The 23,190-nt window shown below is 35.8% G+C and overlaps 1 protein-coding gene across 2 annotated transcripts in view; it reads right to left on the bottom strand.

The window, feature by feature from the left end:
- Positions 1-4,483: 4,483 nt before the first annotated feature.
- The window catches only part of bclaf3 (BCLAF1 and THRAP3 family member 3), a 34,609-nt gene continuing 15,902 nt past the window's right edge, over positions 4,484-23,190 (bottom strand). For both annotated transcript variants that reach the window (XM_003218877.4, XM_008107300.3), the window contains exons 2-12: positions 21,666-21,738; positions 20,338-20,916; positions 19,320-19,988; positions 17,218-17,396; positions 16,329-16,437; positions 14,598-14,661; positions 13,915-14,033; positions 8,948-9,062; positions 6,928-7,023; positions 6,472-6,621; positions 4,484-5,095 (exon numbers count right to left, since the gene is read on the bottom strand). In XM_003218877.4, the coding sequence (XP_003218925.2) occupies positions 5,081-5,095; positions 6,472-6,621; positions 6,928-7,023; positions 8,948-9,062; positions 13,915-14,033; positions 14,598-14,661; positions 16,329-16,437; positions 17,218-17,396; positions 19,320-19,988; positions 20,338-20,916; positions 21,666-21,706 (2,136 nt within the window). In that variant the 5' untranslated portion in view covers positions 21,707-21,738 and the 3' untranslated portion in view covers positions 4,484-5,080. The remainder of the gene's footprint in view (positions 5,096-6,471; positions 6,622-6,927; positions 7,024-8,947; positions 9,063-13,914; positions 14,034-14,597; positions 14,662-16,328; positions 16,438-17,217; positions 17,397-19,319; positions 19,989-20,337; positions 20,917-21,665; positions 21,739-23,190) is intronic.

Genomic DNA, 23,190 nt, shown 5'->3' with positions numbered 1-23,190 from the left:
ATACTTTGACAGTGTGGTAAATGAATTAGAACCAGACATCCTGGGTGAGGCTGAATGGGCCTTAAGAAGCATTGCTAACAACAAGGTAGCAGGAGATGACGGAATCTCAGCTAATCGGTTTAAAATCTTGAAAGATGATGCTGTCAAGGTGATGCATGCCATATGACAGCAAATATGGAAAACACTAGAAAGGCTATGAGATTGGTAAAAAAACAGTTTATATCCCCATACCAAAAAAGGGAAACGCTAAAGAATGCTCAAACTTTCATAGAGTGACACTTATTTCACATGCCAGTAAGATAATGTTCAAGATCCTGCAAGGTAGACTCCAAAAATACATAGAACGAGAGTTGCCAGATGTACAAGCTGGGTTTAGAAAAGGCAGATGAACAAGAGACTAAATTGCCAATATCCACTGGATAATGGAGGGAGGGAGTTTCAGAAAAAAATCTATTTCTGCTTTACTGATTATTCTAATATTTATTAATTGTGTGGATCATAATAAATTATGGCAAGTTCTTGGTGGTATGGGGATACCAAGTCACCTTGTCTGTCTCCTGAGGAATCTATATAAAGACCAAGCAACAGTAAGAACAGACCATGAAACAACAGACTAGTCAAGATGGGAAAGGAGCATGGCAAGGCTGTATATTCTCACCCTACCTATTAAACCTTGTATGCAGAACACATCATGCAACATGTGGGCCTTGATGAATCCAAGGTTGGAGTTAAAATTCCTGGAAGAAACATTAACAACCTTAGATATGTAGATGACACCACTTGATAGCTGAAAGCGAGAAGGAGCTAAGGAGCCTTATCACCAAGGTGAAAGAAGAAAGTAAAAAAGCTGGGTTGCAGTTAAACATCAAGAAAACCAAGATTATGGCAAGATTAAAGAAGAGGGGCTGACCAAGGGCAATATGAATGGATGGTATCCTTGAAGTGACTGGCTTGACCTTGAAGGAGTTGGGGATGGGGATGGCCAATAGGGAGCTCTGGCGTGGGCTAGTCCATGAGGTCACAAAGTGGCGAAAGCGACTGAACAAATAAACAACAAAAATATACTTTGCAGTGAAATAAAAGTAATGAACAATGAATTTTATTATTATTTCTGTAACACCTATATCTGAATGAGTTTTGATCATTCAAGGGCAACTTAGCAAAAGCCATCAGCTAATCTGAAAGAAGTATTATGTCCCAGAGAAGAAGACAGATGGGATTTACATGTTCTACTTAACCAGCCTTTCTGAGATATCACTCACTATTTCTAATTGCAAATACTTACCAGATTGTATTGCCATCTGAATTCTTGCAATGAAAAAGGATTTGAAGGTTACCTGGCTCTTCTTTCTTGTTCACAAGTATGAATTAAGATCTCATTACTCAGTAATCGTAATATGATTGCATACTAACACTGTTTCATTAATTTCTAAGATTTTACCTCACTTTAAAAAAATTTCAGATGCAACAAGTCTTGCTTTTGCAGGATACTGTTTTCTCACAATAATATTATGAATAGCAATGAAGTAATTGCCCAATTCCTCTAATCCCCCTGGAGCTGCCGCAAGACATTATGATATCCAAGTCAGTGCAAGATACCCTTTAACTGCCATTTAAGATAAACAGTAACCAAATCCAAGCAAATTGAGAAGGCATAAAATGCTGCACTACACTTCTCTTTTTGCAGTAAAAATACAGTAAAAACAAAGCAAGCAACTTAATAATTGTTCGGTGCCTAAGGCTGCTGCCTCAATTTCCCCCAAATGGAAGGGGCAGCCCTAAATTCCTCATAGCATTTTTCATTATATATGAAGAGAGGGTATTGTTCCGAGCAGAGGCCAAAAGAGGGCACTAGACAGAGGATAGTCCATTTTGCAGGGGGGAGGGGGGTTTGGAAGAGTAAAACCATTTCCCCATTTTAATTATTCCCCCCACCTATGTTGCTGTTGTGGAAGCAACCCTCATTTATGAAATGGGAAGTGGAGAGGGGGAATAACCTGCGATAAGGGGAGAAATGCTTTTCCTTCAATTCCCCCCCCCCCCCCATAAAATGAACTATCCTTCTCTGTTTAGCGCCCCCTTTTGGCCTCCGCCGGATAATGGAACAGTACTAAAAAGAATTCAGTTTGAATATGAGGGCATATAAAGATGTAGAAACATAAAAAATTGTATCTGTAGTGTACAAAGCTGTTGAAATACAATGCAGAGTTCAATTAAAATATTTGTGTGCATCAATGCTTGCTTTTTACAAGTGCTTAATGTAGCATTCTGAGCATACAGAAACTTTTTTCAAAGATATACGGTATAAAGAGAAAAAGGTGGACTGCACATTAGAGTAATTCAGTTCCTATGGGCAACATTAATATCTGGTGCACATGTCAGCCAGGCATTTCTGAAGTGAACCTGCAGGGTTTTTTTTAAAAAAAGATTATGGTTGAGAACGACCTTCAGATGTCATTAAATGGAAAGTTACAGCATCCTTTGTCAGAATAGCCAGCAGTGAGGAAGACTGGGAGTTATAGTCCAATACTGGGAGGTCCACCTGATTCCCAACCAGGTGAAATAGAATGTCCCTTCTAATTGGTGATGACTGAGCAGTCTTCTGAGTGATTTTCTCTCTAAATTCTACATTATTAAATCTCATTTGTTCTGTCCTTCTCACTTATCTCCTAGTTGTGTGCTATCAAGCACAAATCTTAATGCTCTAATAAAGCATTCACTTCATTTTAAGCATTATGTAAAATAAAGTGAAATAATAATGTCTTTTTTCCGAAGAAGATACAGTAATTTTTTTCTGGTACTGCATACTTTGTGGTAAATTCTGGCATGCTATGAACTAGCAGCATAATCTCTGCCCTACCATGTTCAAAGCAAGTTACTCTGGGATTCAAGTGCCAAGTGGTGATTCACTTTTGAATTGGTTTCAACACTGATCTCTTGCAAAACAAGTTCAGACTTTGTCATCATGGGTGTGGGACAAAAGGGACAGTCCACCTCCTGCCACTGCTGGTGGTGACTTCTAGGGGACACTGCCACCAATGGTGTCTTCAAGAGATACAGAATAAGGGATGGTGGCAGCCAAAGCAACAAGGAGAATGAAGCCTGCCTGCCTGTGACAGAGGCAGGTGGATGAGGAAGGAAGGTGGATAACAAGGAAGGAGATGGCAAGCTTGTTTTCTGCTGCTCTAGAGCAATAAATTCAAATTGCAGAAAGAGATTCCACCTAAGTATTAGGAAGAACTTCCTGATGGTAAGAGCTGTTTGAAAGTGTAAAGTGTAGCCTTGGTGTGTGGTGGAGTCTCCATCTCTGAAAGTTTTTAAGCAAAGGGTGGATGGCCATCTGTTAGGGGTGCTTTCAATCTGTGTCCCTCCATGGCAGGGGGTTGGACTGGATGGCCCTTGTGATCTCTTCCAACTCGATGATTCTAAGGAAGCAGATGGCAAAATACTTCAGGTTTTGGAGGTTTACATATTTTGGATGTCTAGATTAGGAATGCTCAAACTGTACTACAACTATAATTCTTCCTGCTGTCAGGGCTAGGACTATGATTTTTTACAGTATCAAAAAGAAAAAAGTGCCAACATCAGAAAAATCTTGAACATGATGTGCTCCCACTGTGACTGATACAGAACTAAAAATAAGAAGCTGAAATTCACACATATAGAAACTGGGATACAACCAGCACCCAAATCTCTTAATTCAGAAGATCAAGCTCCACACAGAGTGGAGCTCCATGCAGAAGTAAGCTTCACAGAGACCACAATGGAGAATAACACTGTATTCATCAACACAATTATCTATTTATGTCCGGTTTTTCTCCATAATGGGACCCAAGTTGCCAAATAGTAAAAGAGTTAAACAAAATATAGTTAAAACTGTATGTTTAATACCTGCCTCAAAAAACTAAAGGAAATTATACATGATTCCGGAGCACTGTCCTAATGCACTTCGAATAGACAGAATTACAACTTCTGAAGGTGAACAGATATATGTCAATAAGACACAAACTTTGAAAATGTTTCCAACTGAAAATAAGCAGCAGTATGTACTCTAGACTAAACTTGAATAAAAATCTCTTTCCTAAATTAAAATGACTCAGAGTATGATGGCAGACTTGATGTAAGCTATACAGCGTTATCTTGACCTTTATGTCTGCACCAGTCATAAGTGTGATAAACTAATCAGGATTTTACAAAATGTCTTTTGAAAAAAGGGAGTGCAATCTATGTAAGAAGAAGAAGGCACTACTTTGGGCTTATGCGCTGACTTACCTGAATGTTATAACCCTACAGAAAATGTGCTTTCTTGGGAAGATCCGTAATATCACACGCCCTCCCCCCCCCCCCCCCAAACCCTATTAATATAGTTTGTACTGGAAAGAGTAGATGCACACGTGGTTCATTAAGAATCAAGACTTTTCTTTCAAATCAAATCAGCCAGTTATTTGTTTCCAGTTCAGTTACATCAATACAGTTTGCCATAGTCATTTTAACAGTTTATTTCCTATGAAGGGTTCACAGGTTCCCTGGCATATTTACATAGCTTCGTATTGCCAAACAGAAGGGACCAAATTGTATGCAAAAAAACTTATACAAAAGAAAACCTCTTGGCAAACCAAACATCAAAACTGGACAATACTTTTTTGGGAAAATAATGATATACTCCTGTTAACACATAATATAGGCACTTTTTGTATTTTTTATTATATAAGCAATAAACTTTAAACATAAATTTCCGTATGTGACGGCTCAAGTTCTAGTAACAAAATCATGCTTTAGAGGAAAAATGGTATTCAATAAATAAAGATTCCCTTCAGTTGTTTTATTCTGGCCTGCAAGAGGAACTAAAAGGAGCAATCCTACGTTGTTCAGTTGAACACTATTATCTGAAAAGCCATTATTAAAACTGTAAAAAAGTTCCGCAACATTACACTACTGAAAAATAAAATTATCTTTATCAAGAAAAAGTTAAAGTATTAGCTCTACTTTTTCCATTTCAACAGTTGACAGAACAGTCAGATCCAAAGCGATGCTCCCATTAAGTAATCATCATAATGGATATCTATTTCCACACTCCAGCTCAAATTTCCAGGTCCTAGTAAGAGAAGAAACCATACATTATTTCGATAAAAAACAGGTTATTTTTTAATTGCATGAGTTATAATAGAGTTTTTATTGGGACCAATAGTTATGGTTATTTTTCTTTCTTTCTAATTATTTTAAGGAAACTGCTGCCTTTTATCATTAACAAACAATGATACTAAGATTTGTTAATATTTTAAAACACATTTTCTTGAGAAATATATAAGAATGAATACATTTTATACTAGGCTTTGTATTTATGCATGCTTTTTGGAACAAGCTATTTATTGATTACCCAGAATCAACAGCCAATCTATATTTTATTAGCTCAATATTTCCATAGAATGCACCTTTTAAAGCACCAATTTTAACAGGGACAGGGAAGCTTGTCAACTAGATGCTTTGAGACTGAGAGAACCCACACACAGTTGTCTGAATCCCAGTTGAACCAACTTAAACATTATGCAAAAACAGGATTGATTATAATCTTTAATCAAAAGTAGCACTCTCTAGAAATGCAATCACACAAACTGTACATTATTTGACCTTTGGTATACGGTTTTGGCTGTCTCCGAGGGTATCTTAAGTTCATCACTAAGTCTATGGTGATCACAAAATAAGTAATATTCATATCTCTTCTCTATAGCAGCACAAACATGCAGAAGAAACCTACTGGACTCCATAAAATAGATCCAATGCTTCCTTAAAATGAAATACTCAAATTAAAATGCTCATGCTGTAAAAAAAAAATGACTAAGACTCATATTAATACACCTTGCATATTTACCATAAAACTAAAAAGCTATCTTGAACTTTTTAGAACCAAGATAAAATATTGCCCACCCACCCATTATATTTTTGTCTACAAATCGCAGAATGCCACATCATTGGCCATGCTGACTAGGCTTTTTGTGAACTAAAGCCTAAAACAGCTAGGGCTTCTTTAAACCTTTTCAACAGGACCCTGGATATATAAAATAAGTATACAAATCAAAGCTTTACTGATAATAAATCTCTTACTGTGACACACCAAACAGGATGGAAAGAGGAAGAAAGGAGAGATCCGCCCAAACTCCCAAGATGAGGAGACATACACTCATCCTGCAGATTCCCAATGAAGCCCTCCTTTTCCTTGTCCCTTCCCTTTTCTATCTCGAAGGAAAGCAAAGGCAATAGGGTTCCAGGGAAAAACGGTCCAGTTCAGAAGAGGATGCTTATTCCCTCCCCAATGTTGGCCTCGCCCTGTCTGAAATTTGTCCTGATGCCAACATAAAGCTTTGAGCTTGAACATCAATAAGGAAAAAAGGTGCTACATTCCGTTTGGGACATTCAACAAGATTTTGATGACTATTCAAATTCTAATAAACATTTTTTTTTTAAAAGGCTTACCTGGTGTTTCCTCAAAAATCCTCCTCTCATTCTATTAGTGGCAAATCCTCTTGCTCCAGCATAACGTAGTCGCTGATATTTAGCCTGTATATATAAACCCTTCTGAACTAAGTTTGATTTGAAGTGAGGTCGACCATCAGTGAAATGAGGCTGTGGGGGAAATGGTCCAAGAGACAGATTTCAAAATTCTCAAAGTACTTTTAATATAAAAGTTAAAATGTGGCAGTAGTGGATATTATCCTTCATACAAGTTTTTAACATCCTGATTTTTTCGAAATTGAGTCTTAGATTGTCTCACACGTTATGAAAAAAAAGATGTCTATACAAATGTTTTGTCATATTAAATGCTGAATTCCATTCAAGAATAAAAACCATAGAACTGGAAATAGAGAGAAAGAAAGCATGAAAAGAGAGGGTGAAATAATTTTGTTACATTAAGAAAAACTGAAGTAATACCTTGAATGGTCTTCGAAATCTTTCAGGATTTTCAGTATTGTCTTCAAATTGATTATGTGTAAGTTCATGATGTGGTTTTGCAGAATAATAATGATTCTAGATTAAAAGAAAAAGTGTGCTAGTTTACTACCAACTACACATATGAAAGCTTACAGCTTTGAAAATTACAATTTTATAGGAAATACCAATTTTTGTGCTTGTAAATACTCTAAATGTAGAGGGCCTCCATGGGAATCTTAAATGAGATGCAGCAACTGTGGCATTTGTAAAAGAATTACATGTTTACAAACTAGGGTTGTGTACTCTTTGAACAGCGACAGGTACATTGAGCTGATAATACTCAGCAATGACAAAGAAATCCCATGATACTTCACATTGGACTGTGACTCTCAGCATTTCTCACAACTGGTTATACTGGCTAGAAGTTGCAGTACCATCATCAGGTGTAGAAAGAGCTCCCTGTGTCTAGATCACCGCTGTATTCATTATTCAATCAAACTATCTCAAATCTTTATCTCTGATTATAGCAGTTAATTTTCATTACTTATTAAGACAAGATTATTTTCATTTTTAACATTACAATGAAGGCTTCAAGTACTTCAGGATGTTTTCAACTACTGCTCTAGAAGAATCTACTTCTAGGATCTCATGTAAATGTCATCATAATTTAATGTTGGATCCAGGATATTTAAAGTATTATGGAATTTTAAAATGCAGTCTAGGGTTGAAGGAATGACTTTTGTTTGAATTCCATGCTCTTTACTTGCATATCATTCTATTGTATGTTTACTTAATAGCTATAATCATAGGGGCCTGTTTTCCCTTGCAATATGTGATACTACAAACAACACAATATCCATGTTTTTTGATAACATGCCATTAATGACATTAACATCCTACTGCACAGCGGAGGCAGGATATGTAGAGCTGTAATAATGTTTCTTACCATCACACACAGTAATACATGTAGGGCACTCCTTTTCTATTTCACATCTTTACTTACCAGTATGATTTCACTTTCTACATTTATTGGTTGAATCACTTAGTTACAGGCTTATCCAGATAATCAACTAATGATAATTTATACCTAGGTACTAGAAGAAAAAGAGGAGTATCCATAGTCAACAGTGATGATTGCAATAATAGTGACTTTGACATTTATTCTGACTGTATGTTCCTAGCAAAAAACATCTGCAATATTTTGCTTTTGAGTGAAAACCTGCTTAGAGGGGTTGAAGGTGAGGAGGAGAAAAATTGGGGTTTCAAGCACTGGTGAAAAAATATTGTCCAAACACCAGGTTTGGCTAGAAAACAGACTATATACTCCAAACAATAGAGGGATAAGCCTGACATACATATTTCTCAGAGGCAAGGGTAGACCAAACAAACGGTCCTGATCGCCACACTAATTGCATTAGTTGCCAGATCTAATATTGTTGGACTGTATATACTTTGCCCCCCACCCCATTTAAAGACATGGCAGACTACAAAGAAAAAAGTATGCCTTGAAGCCACTGGAACTGGGAGAGACAAAAAGCAATATATATTACTGAACAGTTTATGGATGGAAATTAGAAAGAGACGTGCTCATTTTTCTTGAAAGTTAATTTTTATGCATGTGAATTAAGGGCACTATTCCGTTTCTGAAAGGAAAAAGGCAGGAAATTGGAGCGTGGGAGAAACTATCATTCTGTTCTGGAAGCCCTTCACTTTTATGCTGGGATATTGCATTAAGCTGCATTTGCTCAGAAATAAAATTAGGGCATGCTGTCTGTGTTTGGACAGCCTGTATAACCTTGAATAGAAGAACTTAAAGGGGCTACCAAGGTCTGGTTGAGAAGTGTACAATTTCAAAACAACGAACAAACAGACAGACAGAAAGACAGAAAGAAAGAACTATAGAAAGATTATCCTCAAAATATCTACAACTAACAAGAGCAAGGAGTATTACAAAGGAATTTACATTTCATTCTGTGTCAAATACTGGATGCAAGAACTAAGGAATTTCATTTTAGCTTACCATGTAAGGTTTCTTAATAAACTTCCTGAAAGGTACAATTGGGAATCTTGAAAATTTCTGGAATCCATGAGGTTGAGAGTTTCGTACATTTGGAAAATTAGACCTCTGTTCATCCCTAAGTAGAAAGAAAATTTAAAGCTGTGAAATCTAAAAAGAAAATCAATGTAAAAATCATCATGTTTAGGACCAGATAACATAAAAAAACAACCTTGCTACCAAGTACCGTATATTTCCTACCAAAGCAGTATATGCAAAGAAAGAATTATGCTACTGAATATAAAGACAGAAAACAAAAACAAGGTATTATTTTAGCAATGTTTCCATGAAGGTGTCATAATTTTATTGGAAAACTAAAAACACCTCAGTAAGGTAAGTTTTTTGGAATGCTTGTTCTCTGTTGCATAAACTAATGATCCTCAATTATGTATTAAGGCTAAAGTTTTAAGAAAATGAAACATTGTTCATAAAGTTTAAAGTCATAATAGACAGGTTCTGCAAACAAACAAATATTTCAGAATAAAGTATCTCATAAAAGCCAGGTATATTCACAAAAAAAATCATAATCCAATATTTTTGCTTATGCCACTCTCCATATGTTACTGTGATGTAACATGACGTGTTACAGAGTGGGAAAGGGATGAATGCAAAGTATTATAATGAAATCTTCTCAATGCACTTCTTCTGAAATCTTCTCAATGCATGGTTCAATCAATTTTACGGAGTTCTATGTAAGGTTCGAACTCTGTCTAAAAAATAACATGAAAATATGTTTTGCATATACAAGAAGTTCCAACATTCTACTTTAAGCAAATGCAGCTACATAATGTCTTACATCATTTGGGCTTGAGCCACACTTAGTCATAGCTAAAGTTGATCCAATTAACTGAATGGGATTTAAAGCTAGTTCTCACTAAGCTTGGATCTAAAACTGTGTAAATACAGTTTCACAGCCAGATTCACAGAGGTGCTAAGAATAACTCCCACAAATGTAGTCACTCTGGAATATAACTGTATAACAGTTATATGTGAACTGCAGAATACCCATGAAAATGATGACCACGAAGTTTAACAAAAAGGATTTACAATATGTATCGATCAATCTCTAATTTGGAACTTTATGAAAAGGGAAACACAAACAAGGCGATCATTAAGAATCCTTCCCGTTGGTCCCTTAATGTGGCCATGTCATACTGGTGACATTTTCACTGAGAGAGTATAGGCAGAAGCAATATACCTTGACCATGTCTGTGCATGTAGTTTTCAAGTCCTCTTTCAAGCTACAGTGAACCCATGAATTTTATAGGGTTTTCTGAGGCAAGGAATACTCAGAGGTAGTGTTGACAGTTCCTTCCTGTGAAACCTAGCCCAAAGACACTAGTATTTGTCACCTATCTCACATTCAAGTACTAACAATGTTTAATCCTGCCAAGCTTCCAAGTTCAGACAGTGTTCTGGTGCCTTTAGGATATTTAGGCCCCTGCTCACACTTCTTATAAAAGTAATCCTCTATTTTTTCACATTAACTGAAGCATTCAGACAAGTAATTTTCTTCAGTTCTTGTCAAGAGATAATAAATGCAATAGATTTAAAAGAGTTCAATTACCACAATTTTAAAACAAATCAATTATATTCTGAGGAAAATGAAAGGAAAAAAGCCAGTGGCTCAAAAGATAATCCGAGTGAAAATCGAAAGAAGTCAAGCATTCCAACTTGTAAAAAAGTGAATGGATGAAGGAAGAGTCCATGCCAAACTTCAGAAGCAACTACAAATTATAAAATTAGACAGCATCTATTCCTACCATGTTAACTTTAACAAAGAGGCACCTCTACATTAAGGTCACAAAATCATTTTATTTCAAATAGTTTTTGCCTAGCATAAAAAGCATGGGCTAGTTACATATGTCTATCACTTTCACACTGGACAATTATAATGTCTGAATAACATTGGTCCTGACACCATGAACTCAAACTCTTTGGTCAATTAGCATATTAAACTTTATTTGAATATGGAGTTATCTCGCCTGCAAATTAGATGACAAATTCATTACAGAGAGCTGAACATGACTCATTTTCCAGCAGACAGCCAAAGTTCACCAGACCATTCATCACCCAGAAAAGCTTTGCCAGAAAGCACTTTGCAAACACTATGGCTGAAGACAAGATATATTGCTTTGCTGCTGTTGCTGCTAAAACTATTATACTGTGCAGTCTTTATAGCCTAGTGCTATAAACCCAATTTCACCTATCAAAATGCATATTAAACTACTTACTTAAGCAGGATTCTAAAACAATAGTTATTAACAAACTAGAAATTTTGGAAAATAAGATCATAGACAGAAAGTCTGCATAGGAAGGCATTATTATTTCATAATAATAATGAAATGAAGGTGTTCATATAAAATTAAGACATCATACCCACAAGACAAACTTGAAAGACTGCTTAGCCTACCTCTAGTACCATTTCTACAATGTCGTAATCATCAAGCACACATTCTCAAGCTTTTCCTTAAATACATAGAGAATTGAAATCTTCTGAAAACTAAAATATATATTAAAAACTAAACCTCTTTAAAAAAACACAGGAATTATCATTTGTACATCTGAGACTCAATCTAAACTACATTTAGGAAACAATTTTCTAGTCAAACTCTGGTACTACAGCCATGTTTTTTTGTTTCATCTTGCCTGAGTTTTCCACAAAGAAAACATAGGAAAAAGAAACCCTAGAAAGTGTTTGAAGACTCAGGTAGTGAATCTATGAAATCTAAAACTAAAGGATTAATTTGTGCACTGCAGAGATGGGAAGAGGACATTTTGAATAAACTCTGTCTGAATTTTTCACATCACCTTTTATCTGTACAGCCATGCTGTCTGAATAGTTTATTACTCTTATTGCAGATGTTTTCATTTAAGCCCAATGAAGTATATTAGGATTTTCAATAGCTGAGTGCCCATCACTGCACGTAATGTGTCAATTTCATAGGAAAAATAACAGTCAATACCATACATCATGTCCCAATTGAATCAGGCCATCTATTGTCATTGTTTACCATCTTGTTTTTGAGCCCAATTTCAGATGTTGGCTTCAACTTTTAACATCCTGCATGGCTTAAGTTCAGCATTTCTGAAAAATCCCTGTACTTTTATTCTACTTCAGAGTTTCTTCTTTGGTTTCCACCAAATCCAAGATAAAGCAGACTGAATAAATCACCCAGGGAAGGTACACTTAATTCCCCCCAGTCCACATTTCGGTGAGAATTGACAATAGTTTTATTTCAGCAAGATTCTCTGCAATCTTATTATTGTTATTCTGCTCATGGTTTAAACTGGTGTTGGCTTTTATTTTTATCTTGCTTTTACTGTGCCTATTTTATATATATCAACTTGAGCGGTTTTAAAAAATATTATCATATGACATGACATAATAAATATGTTTATCTGACATAACTGTATGGCTAACAGCCTCCTCCTAGTAGACTTAAATCAAGAAAAGTTTCATGAGAACCACCACCCCTCTAAATGTTCCTCTAGCAACAGCAAGAATATCCCTGTGAGTAGTAAAATCTGGCAATTCCAACTGGATGGCCCTCCACGAAAGTCTTCCTCCAGGGGCAAACCAAGAATGGGCAACCTGGAAGTCCCTGAACTGACTCAGTAGTGGAGTTGGAAGATCAAAAGACAACCTAGCAAAATGGCACTAGCTAGAAGAAACCTCCACCTTGTGCAACTGTGGAGCAGAACAAACAACTCAATATCTGTATGCTTGCCTACCATGACCTGCCTCATGCACAGAGGAAGAACTGTTGAAAGCTACAAACAATGCCGTCACTGTTACCCATTTTTGGTCTAAAACCATTTAGCCAGCTGCTTGTAATCTCTTTATTTTTATCAGTTTTAAATGTATTTATTGATGCAATACTTTTGACATGAAATAAAAAATCTGACATATCTAATTCAAGGTTTACCATTTGCTAGAAGACTATTCAGAGCAGATCAGCTGGTGTAGTCAACTAGAATCTATCCAAGACCACAATGCCAGTGAAAGGTCAATCTCGTATACTCTATATACTCATATATAAGTCTAGATATTTAGGTCAAAAATACACCCAAAAAACCTGGGTCAGCTTATCTATGAGTCACTATGAAGACTTCTCTGAGTAGAATGGCAAAAGGCATGAACACAGAAGCTAAAAAAAATATTGACCACCCATAGTCTCTAAGCCATGGCTCTGCTTCTGCCCTTTGTGAATGCCTGGATAGTGACAGCAGGGGACGGGGGGCTGTTAGTCCTGAGGCAGCATTGGTGCTTTCCTCTCACCGCAGAGTCACCCTAGATTTATCCATGGGTCATATCAAAATCCATAATTTTGGCCCCGAACCTGTCCATGACTTAGACATGAGGATAACTTAAACATGAACATACTCTATATTTCCAGTTTCTGGAAATGTCTGTATTTGAGCAAATACCAGCACATCAAATATAGTCATACAATTTCTAGTCAGTACTGCAATTACAATATTGTTCTGTAGAATCATTCTGCTTTCTCTCTTTGGTACAAATTATTGTAAAACAGCATGAGTCACCATTGTGGCAAATGAAGGAAGAGGGTATGGAGATAGTTAATGCAAATGAGTCTTCCCTCCTGTTGCTATATAGCATGCTAATAATCTTTCTTCTAACTCTCTTTATGACAGTGACAGTCAAAAACGATAGAAACAACATGTTCTTGAAAAATCATGGGTGAAAGGAAAAGTGGAAATCAAAGGCCCACTGTACTATTTTATACCCTAGAATACAAAGGCAATTTGAAATATTTTGAAGGCATGTCATCAAAACTATGAAGAGAAAGAACAGGAAAAAGTTTCTCTAAAATGCGATACAATGTCAAGTTACATGTTTTAAAAGGAAGGCAAGGACTGGACATTTAAAATTACAGCAATCAACTACTGTTTCTTTTAACACCTACCGTTGTGATATACCATCAATATAAAATGAATTATCATCTTCATTCTTCAGCCTTTCTTTTCTTCTTCTCTCTATGTCATGTCTTAAATCATTTGGATCTTCCAGAATTCTTACAACACTCTAAAATTATAAATAGGAACTGAATTATTAAATAGTAGTTTCCACCTCTTTTTTTCTTTGTCTAATAGTAGCAATATGAAAAGTAACCAAACAAATGGAAGAGTTTATCTGCTAAGAGAAATCAGGTAATATCATGAGTTATAATATGAATGTAAGTATGATGTATTATCTGCAATGATGGATTTTGGATTGAGAAAGCTGATGAATCTCTTCCACGAAACCCTTTTGGTGAACCACGACTAGTCACTCTCAATGTTACCTACATTATAGGTATGGTGTAACGACAACAGGAATACATATGTCATGTCCACTGCTTTGGATGCATAGATAGATACTGAACCAAAGATTGATACAACTTAATAAAACTCTATGTAGCAAGTTAAATATGACACTTATAATAATACAGTAAATAAGTGTGATAAAACTGAATATATACATAATATTTGGAGAAATATAAAGGTCAGGAGATAAAAAATGTCATAAAATAAAATATTAAAATAAATTAAATTATTTCACTTCATTATACTGCTGAAAAGACATCCATTTAGAAATACGCACACATACCTGTGCAGACTCAGATGAAGCAGCATGTTTATTCTGAAGTTCTGCCAAAGACATATCGATTCTCCTGATGTAATGAGTACAGGATGCAGCACCAATAGGACCAAATGGAAACAAGAATAAACTTGAATAAACACTAAATTATACAAAAGATATTTGCATAATACACCTTTATGATTATTGATAACTTCTAGGAGTTTACTTTTTTATTTTTTAAAAAAGTATGATTTTGCCTGTTAAGAATGCATCCAGATAATTTTAACGACAAATAGGAAAAATAGAGATTAGGAGAGAAAGAAGTGTTTTAAAACAGATGCTAAAAGATTGATGCTGGTGAGAAAGTATTCTTGGTCATATTCATATTATAATAAATGTTTAACGATTTCATTATATTTCTGCTAAGTCCAACCATGGCTGCATCTACACAGTCAACAAAATCCAGGGGTTGGTCTGAAGCATTACAGCTTTGGACCAGTCACAGAATCTGCTTGGTGTTCACATCAACTGCATCAGACAAATTAGAACTGACTCAGCTGTTCACACATACATCCCAAAATGGGGGACTGCTCTGGAGCTTTGGGGAAACTCTGGTGTATACCCTGACTTAGCCCAATGCCGGTCATGACCACATGTTTGGGTTAAAATGCTTGTGCAGATATGCCCTATGCCTTTTGGAGTTCAGCACCCATTAACCCAAACTGAGCACACATTAACCAAAAAAATAATAATTCAGGAACCAAGATACATACTAGTCTCAAAACTGAAAGACTGCATGTGAATGGTTATGTCCAATTTATGGACTTCTGAGAGGGAATAAAGCTATGCCAGCCAGGTTGACAACAGGCACAATCTGTTCTTCCACCAGACCTAGAAGCCTCCTCTTGGTCTAGCCCAGGCATGGGCAAACTTTGGCCCTCCAGGTGTTTGGCCAGTAGGCTGTTAGGAATTGTGGGAGTTGACGTCCAAAACACCTGGAGAGCCAAAGTTTGCCCATGCCTGGTCTAGCCTCTTTCATTTCCATTTAGTCAAACATTTTTTTAAATAACCACCAATGTGTTAAGTGAAAAATTTCTAGGATGTTGGAAAAGATCAGCTAGGGAAAATGTGCAAGTGGGGCAAGATAGTCAACATAAAAGCTTCACAGTGATAAAAGCATAAAAGAATTCCCATTCTCTCTGAAGTCTGGTTCTGTATATTAACCTTTAGGCAGGAGTCTTGTATGCATAACTTGGGACTACTCAAAACAGTGATACAGTAGAGTCTCACTTATCCAACGTAAACGGGCCGGCAGAATGTTGGATAAGCGAATATGTTGGATAATAAGGAGAAAAAAGAAAAAGCCTATTAAACATCAAATTAGGTTATGATTTTACAAATTAAGCACCAAAACACTGTGTTATACAACAAATTTGACAGAAAAAGTAGTTCAATATGCAGTAATGCTAAGTAGTAATTACTGTATTTATGAATTTAGCACCAAAATATCACGATTTATTGAAAACTTCAACTACAAAAATGCATTGGATAATCCAGAATGTTGGATAAGTGAGACTCTATTGTACTTAATTCTGAGCAACTACTGAACAATGTATATATTTAATATTTGGATAAATTTATAGTGGAATAATGTGAACATTAAAACTGAAATAATAAGAAATGATCAAGATGGCTTATTTATTAGTTCTTTAGTCAATTTTAAGAAGGTGTTAGGGACCTCATACACATTTATTTTACCTGTGAATTTCTGGATCTGAATGTCTTTTAACTTCACTTTCCAAGGGCTTACTCTGTATTTTTGAAAAGCGTTCATGTAAAGTTACATCAGATGATTTGAAATAACTAGCTGTGAAAAGGATAAATGGGGAAAACGAGGTAATCCTTATTAATATAAATTCAGTTAAAAGAGCTAGTAAAAACAGCACACTGAAACATATTTTGAAGTTATTTATATTCTCATGGCTTCTTGTTTGGCATTGCTTTTACTCTGAATAAAAACATATACTATTATTTTATCTAAGGATAAAGATTCAGCCTTTTCTATCTTCCTGGTGACTTTCTGACGTGATAAGGATAGGTCTCTCTAATATAGGTATAACAGTCCAAAAAGAGTTACTTTTTTAAAAGTATATGAAATCCAAAGTGTGAAGTGAGGCTGAACATGTAAAACAAAAATATGTAATGCAACCTTTTGGAGAAAAACCTTCTTTAAATTTCAAGTCTGTAAAGAATAGCTAATTAAATATAACTTCACTTCTGTTCTGTATCCATTTCAATGTAAACACACCCCAAATATGGGGCATGACCCAAAAAACAGATTGCCTCTATTATTGTTCAGCTTTCTAGCTTCACATTCCAAAGGCACTAATGTATCTTCCTCTTCCATCTTAACAAGACTGTCAGAATTCAGATAATCAATTATTGTCCTTCCTGGATTCCTGGTTGCAAAACACAAGACTTCTCTCTCTGCAAAGTAACACACTAATATTAATCATAACTATTTCTCACACAATTCTGCACAGACTACCTAAGGGTTCACCATGTCCCAGCCTACCCAAATTAATGACATTTAGAGACATAAGACATAGATCACATATAAACTAAATGTCCAGTACATGGTAACCACCTTTAACTTGGTGGATAATTGTGATGATTTCCTGAGCAAATTCTTTTGATGGGTTTTGTTCTGTCTTCTGTGTCACAGATTTTATATGTTCAAATACTGGATGGAAATTTCCAGTTTTCCTACCCACAGCTACTAGGTCACGTGAAGTCTGCCTCTCCATGGTATGGCTAGAAGAACCCCTGGAATAAATTTGAACAAGTTTAGAAAATATGTCCTTTGTATTTTAAAAAATCCCAACTTATTTAAACAATATTTTAAGATATTTTTAAAAATAATTAAAAGTGAAACTAAATGATTGCTGATGAAATATTTCTGATGTTTAATGGATTTTAATTACTGCATTTAGAACACTTAATATTCACATAATTATTCAATTCACATAGTTACAAGCACACATAAAAAGTAAGTACCATCTATACTTGTCAATAAGTCAACATCATGTATATGTTGAGTGCATGATTCAGGACCAAAATTATGGATTTTTACATGGTCCATGGGCAAGTTCAGAATCATTCTGTAAAAAAGAAAATCTCCAATACCGCCTCAAGGGGCCAGCTGTACCTGGCCACTGCCATTTTCCCAGCTAGGTATACAAAATGGCCGGCTATAGGGAACACACAATGCCCTTATTAAAGCAGCTCCACTGGCTGCCGATAAACTGCCGGGTCCAATTCAAGGTGCAGGTTTTGACCTATAAAGCCCTATACAGCTCGGGCCCTACCTATCTCCGTGATTGCATCTCCTCCTATGAGCCAGTGTGGACATTGAGATCATCCGGGGAGGCTCTTCTCATGCTCCCACCACCGCCTCAAATGCGGCTGGTGGGGACAAGGGAACGAGCCTTCTCGGCAGTGGCCCCCCGGCTCTGGAATGCACTGCCAAAAGAGATCAGGCAATCCCCTACATTATCCAATTTCCGTAAGGAACTGAAGACCTGGTGGTGTCGGCAGGTTTTTGAGTAATTACATTGGAATACCGCCGATTTCTGGGCCTGAATATATTGCACAAGATTTCGCTAGCCTAAAATGATACATTTTAATATATTGGGTTTATGGTTCCTGTCCCCTTGATCAGGTCATGTGAGTGTTATTTATTGCTATAATTGTATTATTTTACTTTGCTTAATAATGTGTTATTATGTTGTTATGTAATGTGTTGTTTTTATTATTGGAAACCGCCGTGAGTCCCATCCGGGAGATAGGGCAGTATATAAATAAAGTTTTATTATTATTATTATTATTATTCACCACTTTTTTGTTAAGAGTCAAGATACCTTAATAACTCTTACCAAAAAAAAGAGCCATTCACATCTCTAAGTAGAGTGGCAGAATGCAAAAGCTTAGTCCATTCCAGAAGAACCTAGAAGAAGCATTTATTCTCTCTACTCTTTCTGCAACAGAACTGCTTCTGATGGGAAAAATGGCTCTTTGGCTATTCCCCTCAAATGAGCAGAAAGTAGAAGGGCTCAGTGCTTCTTACTAATTCTCTGGCAATGGATGAAGCTCTTGCTTTTTCCCATTCTACTTAGAGAAGGGGATGGTTCCTTTTTTGAAAAGAATTTGGTACTTACATTGACCCATGGATAAATCAACCCAAGTTTTTAGGACTGATTTTTGACTAAAATTTCTAGATTTTTAAATGAGTACATCCATTAAATTGACTCCAATAAAAGAAAAACTCAAATAAATCATGTCTAAAGATATTAGAATATTGTAAGCCACCGAGTCCTTTCGGGGAGAGGGAGCGAGGTATAAATATTTATTGTTATTATTGTTACTGATTATAACTCTCGCTTCTGAGATATATTTATGAGTACTTTCAAGTGACCTTCCACCATGAGATAACATGCACATCATTATGCTGAAGATTTTAGCTACTTCTCCTTGTACTGCAGCTGTTTGAAAGAAATCCTATGAACTTGAGAAGGAGCTTTCAAGGGAGAAGAGGGGAATAAAGGGGGGAAAGAGGGTGAGTCCCAATGTGTAAAAAGAACCCTGAATGCAATCTTGATCTGTTAATGCCACACCATTCTATTGTGATTAACAAAGTGACAAAGACATTGTTAATTAATCCATAGATGAAGACTACTAAGGAAAAATTACCTGTACTTATTCAGTGTTTTCTTTGTATCCACTTTGACTGTAAGTTTTTCTTTCCTAGCATGGACATTTGAAACTTTCTCATCTGTACTTTTGTGATGGGTGTCATGCTGGCGACTACTGGAAAAATCTAATTTTTCTCTAAAATTTACATCTGGCTTTATTTTTTCCTTCTGTTTTTTCTCAAAGGGCAATAGATCAGCATCACTTTTGTATGTTTTAGTACACGAACTGTAGCTTTTCCCAGAAATATATTTCACGGGCACTTCAGTATGAGGCTCTTCTGAATGGCCCACTCTCTCATTGCTATACCAATCTGAATGTTTCCTATTCCAAGCTTCTTTGGGATGGTGATGTTTCTTGTCTTCCAACTTGACATACTTCTCTGTTCTTTTGTCAGAAATGTACTTTTCTCCATCTGGATTTCTATGCCGTTTATGATTATAATCATACGAAATCCTGGTTTGACAACTGTCACTGTATTCCTTTTGAACGGGACGATGACTTTGCAGACCAAGATTTCTTTGTTCTCCCTTCTCATGGATAGATGTTGAAGAATGATCCTGTGTCCACTTGGAATTTCTTAGTGTTCCTCTATCATCATACCACCCTGCTTCTTCAGGTCTTTCATATGTATGCCCATATTCTCTGTAGTCATGATCTTCAGGATACCTGTGTTGACATAAAGTAGTTTATACTTGCAGTAAGGAAGAAAACGAGAACTTACGTATGCAGAATGCAGGTAAACACAGGTGTTAGGTAGATTGTGTCACCCCATGATCCCTCAAGCCACAAAAAAGAGAGGGAAATTATGATTGTTGCATATGCTAGCCACCAACAGGATTAACATAAAAGATACAACACTTCTCTACCACCAGCAGCCCATAATTAAACCATATTTTATTCTGTTAAGAAAAAGAAATGCTTTTCAGGGTAAAAATCTTCAATTATAAGGGGAATCGCCCTCCACTTGAGGTGTTGCACTTTTTAAAAAATCATTAGAATTCGGCAATTTCTCTACCTCTTCTGGAAAGAGCTCCTTGTATCAAATTCATTAGAAAATCTTCGAGGCGACCGAGCATACTTGTCTTCTTGTAACTGGCGGTGCCCCAAGTCACTGTCATTCCACTTCCTCTCAAATTTACTTGAAGTCCCCAACGACCTGTGAAAAGTTTTCATTCCTTTTGTGTTTCCAACAGCTCGGGTGTTTTCATGCATCTCTCTAACATGAATTTTGGATGGATTAAAAGACTGATCATATTCTTTACGGGAGTTTTCTGAGTATCTGGAATTAAGTTGGCATCTTCTGTTATTTTCATCCCTTTCGGGTGAATGTGTTCTACTAGATTTATGAACAGATGCATCTTGTGAAGGAATTCTCTTCAGAGTTGGAGAATATGACCTACGTTCATAAAGTCGGTGGTGGTTAGTTTCATATGGTACATATCTAGAATTAGCTAGTCCATGTTTTCCATCTTCTGTTTTCCAAGGCATAGACTTTTTGGGGTCTTTCCAGAATGGCTTGTATTCAGAGTTATAATTAATGTGATTGTGCCTCTGTCTGCTATGATCCAAATTCCTGATGGGAGGCGACGAAGACCTGCATATAAACAACACATACAATGAATTCTACCTTGTGCAATACAATTTCTATTGGCAAATTTGAGCCAGTGTTACAAAATATGCACAAAAGTATTTCGAAAATAACGTTTTCAATTTATTTCAGTTGTAGTTTGAAGTTTCCTTGGGTTTTGTTTGTAAATTACATAGGATACATGCCCTGCTACAGGATGAGTCTGTCATATATAAGAACATCTCCTGTACATATCTTCCCTATGCAAAACTCATTTTAATCCGTCACACCATAAATTCAGTAAAATCCTGCATATAAGCGATCCCTTTCCTAACATTCAGTAATTCAAACTCTATCCCGGCAGATCTTTAGCACAATTATAGTTGCCTCCTGCTTAGTGGAGAAACCAAAGAACTATAGGCTGAATTCTGACAATCTTGTTAGGATGTTTCAAGGAATACTCAGATTGAATCATATTTACATCTGAGGACTGCAGCCGTGCTCAGAAACTAAAAATTGTCTTCGCTCTGCATGATTCAAAATTTTCTTTCTTTTAGCAAAATTTTCTCTCTTCCCTTTTTGTTGGTAAAATGCTAAAGTTAAAAGTGGGCTTAGGGTAGTTCTTTCGTAAGGTATTTAAATTATGCGATAGAGTATTTTCTGAAATACATATATAAATATAATGAACCCACTCTCACAAAGACTCCAAAATCAGCTTCCTTTATTATAAAAATTAAGAGAAATCTGTAATATCAACAGAAAATATAGCCATTTACCTTTGTTTCCATCTTGGTGATCTCGATCGTGATCTCACCATCTTCTCATGTAGTTATAAATTAACTTCTGAAGCTGTAGATAAAATACAGAAGTTTAGTACTGAGTAACAATTACGATCTGTATAGTTTGTATGCATAGTTGTAGACAAAGCTCTTTGGAACTTAAATGATAAACTAGTTTCGATTTTTTTAAAAAATATGCCTAAAAGCTGTAACTTTACCTAAAATGAAATATTGGCTATTTGCTGATTTCATTTCAACAGGGCGGTTCAAACATTATTAAATAGAAAAAGCAAACACACAACAATGGAAAGATAGTCATATTGTACATCATCTCTATTTTTGTGAAATGACCCCAGCTGATGTGGGACAGGGATACACTGAAGTCCACATATGTAATCTTCTAGGCAGAAGCTTGTAGATCACCTTGTGGAATCTTTATGGTTGCTGAAAATTTGAGAATACAATGCTACGCTTGTCCGCAATTGACATTACCCAAACTGGCACCTCGCAGTTACACTGAATCCCCATGGGGAGAAAGGTGGGGTATAAATAAAGAAAATAATGTAAATAATAATAATGATAATAATAATAATACTACATTGGATTATGAAACTCACTATTATTAGTCAAAATAACTATTCTGACTATATTTGTTTTATTTTTAGTATTCAGAATGGTTCTATCTGAACTGAACCAAATTAGATCTCCAGAATATCTAGGGAATGGCTGTAGTTTGAACTCATAGCTAGAAGGAACCAATTACTGGAAGTTTTTTGAGCTGCTATTCTCAACTCAGGAGTTACTTGAGCTGGTCTGATCCTAAATCCTGGACAGGAAAAAGACTTATGAAAATAAATACAAGAGTAACTAAACTAACATTGAAGCAGACATTTAAGTCTGTATGTTCTGGATTTTATACTTCTTTTTTAGTATACTTCCAAGCACTGCACATTTTCTTAAAACATGCCATTTGTTAAAAACAGAATTAAGATAGCTGGATATTCCAGGCAGAATTTAAATTGTTTTTGCTGATTTTGCTGATTTACAGAAATAGAGATTCATGTATTCATGATACAGATGGGTTTGCCATTTTTCTTGTACATAAAAAGAAAGTTGTCTGGAAATGTCTTCAAGAGGAACCATAAGGAGGAAATCAAGGAAATAAGCATGTTCACTGACCCATTAATTCTATTATACTGTCATCTACTGTAATACTTCATTTAGAAGAGAAACAATTTAACACAAAATATTAGGCTAAAACAGGATTATGAAAATTGCAACTTGTGCAAAATATTTGAATATAATACAGCTAGCTACATGCTATCAAGTGGACAAGTTTGAAATCGACCCCATTTAAAATATTAAAAAATATAACACAACGCTATGTCAAGGATTTTTTTTTACACTAGTTTGATTTATTTTGATGTGGGTTCTCCAGATGGCCTTAGAAGTATATAGAAAAATGATTGAGATATTTTTAAAACTGTCTGCTTCAAAATAGAAGAGATATGATAATTCTACA

Source organism: Anolis carolinensis, chromosome 3 (genome assembly GCF_035594765.1).
Source record: "Anolis carolinensis isolate JA03-04 chromosome 3, rAnoCar3.1.pri, whole genome shotgun sequence".
Lineage (NCBI taxonomy): Eukaryota > Metazoa > Chordata > Lepidosauria > Squamata > Dactyloidae > Anolis > Anolis carolinensis.
The sequence above is the reverse complement of the archived record's forward strand: the minus strand, read 5'-3'. Positions and strand labels throughout refer to the sequence as shown.